General features: G+C 55.3%; 1 protein-coding gene across 1 annotated transcript; it reads left to right on the forward strand.

Moving 5' to 3' along the window:
* Positions 1-264: 264 nt before the first annotated feature.
* Positions 265-693, forward strand: TM35_003131000 (DNA-directed RNA polymerase subunit; the record flags this gene model as incomplete). The annotated part of the gene is made up of 1 exon (XM_029032090.1): positions 265-693. One exon carries the CDS (start codon positions 265-267, stop codon positions 691-693), a length of 429 nt encoding a protein of 142 aa, XP_028876616.1.
* Between the last annotated feature and the right edge of the window lie 361 nt (positions 694-1,054).

The raw sequence follows: 1,054 nt of genomic DNA on the forward strand, positions 1-1,054 counted from the left end.
TGCAGTTTCAGTGCGATTGTTGCAAACAGCCTTTACTTTTTTGTGTAGTTCTTTGTTTGTTTTTCATATTTTCATTGTTTTTTTTTTTTCTGTTCTCACTGTCTTTTTACCTGTTCCTCCGGCCCACCTTGGTGTGCGAGGTGGTGGGTACGACTATTGTTGTGGTTGTTCTTGTTGTTACTGCTGCTACGTGTGATGTTCCTCTTCCCCCGTCTTGTGTGGAGTGTGACTGGCTGCTGCCTGTTGTAGGAGGTAGGGAGGCGTATGTCTGACCGGGAGGACGACGACGATCGGTTGAGCCTCAACTTTGGCGAGGAGCACGAGGAGAGCACCCCGCGCAGCGACGACGAGCAGAGCGACGCGGCGGGTGTTGGCGCGGCGGGGCCGGTGGCGACGGGCTCCGCGACGCGGCGCGACGACAGGGACCGCGTGACGGCGCCGGTGCTCACGAAGTACGAGCGCGCACGCATCCTCGGCACGCGGGCGCTGCAGATCAGCATGAACGCCCCCGTGCTGGTGGCGCTCGAGGGCGAGACGGACCCCCTCACCATCGCCCAGAAGGAACTCCGCGAGGGCGTCATCCCGCTCGTCATTCGCAGAGTGCTGCCGGACAACACATATGAGGACTGGCGGATCGCCGAGTTGGACATCGACTTTGACCGTCCAGCAGACGAGCGCTATACAAACATATGACCCTCCTCGGGGTGTGCTTCTGTGTGTGTATGTGTATGTGTGTGTGTGTGTACATCTGCGTTGGCCTCGCTGTAGGCGCAGGCACAGGTGTGTGGTTGTTGTTACCTCTCCCCTTTACCTTCCCTCCCCCTCTTCCGCTCTGGATTCTCATCAGACTATGTTGTTGTGGGGGCTCGCATGTGCTTTACTTGTCTCTTATTTCTTTTTTTTGTTACAGCTAAGACCGCAAGGTTAGAACAATCTCAAGCAAGCTCAACAGGAAGGCGTTATGAAGTGCTGCAGTGTATTTGTTATGTTCACAGCCCTTTTGGCCAGTGTGTGCGCTCTGGGTTCAAACGTATTTCCTCTGTTTGTAAGGGAT

Source organism: Trypanosoma theileri, assembly GCF_002087225.1.
Source record: "Trypanosoma theileri isolate Edinburgh chromosome Unknown TM35_Tth_313_V1, whole genome shotgun sequence".
Taxonomy (NCBI): Eukaryota; Euglenozoa; class Kinetoplastea; order Trypanosomatida; family Trypanosomatidae; genus Trypanosoma; species Trypanosoma theileri.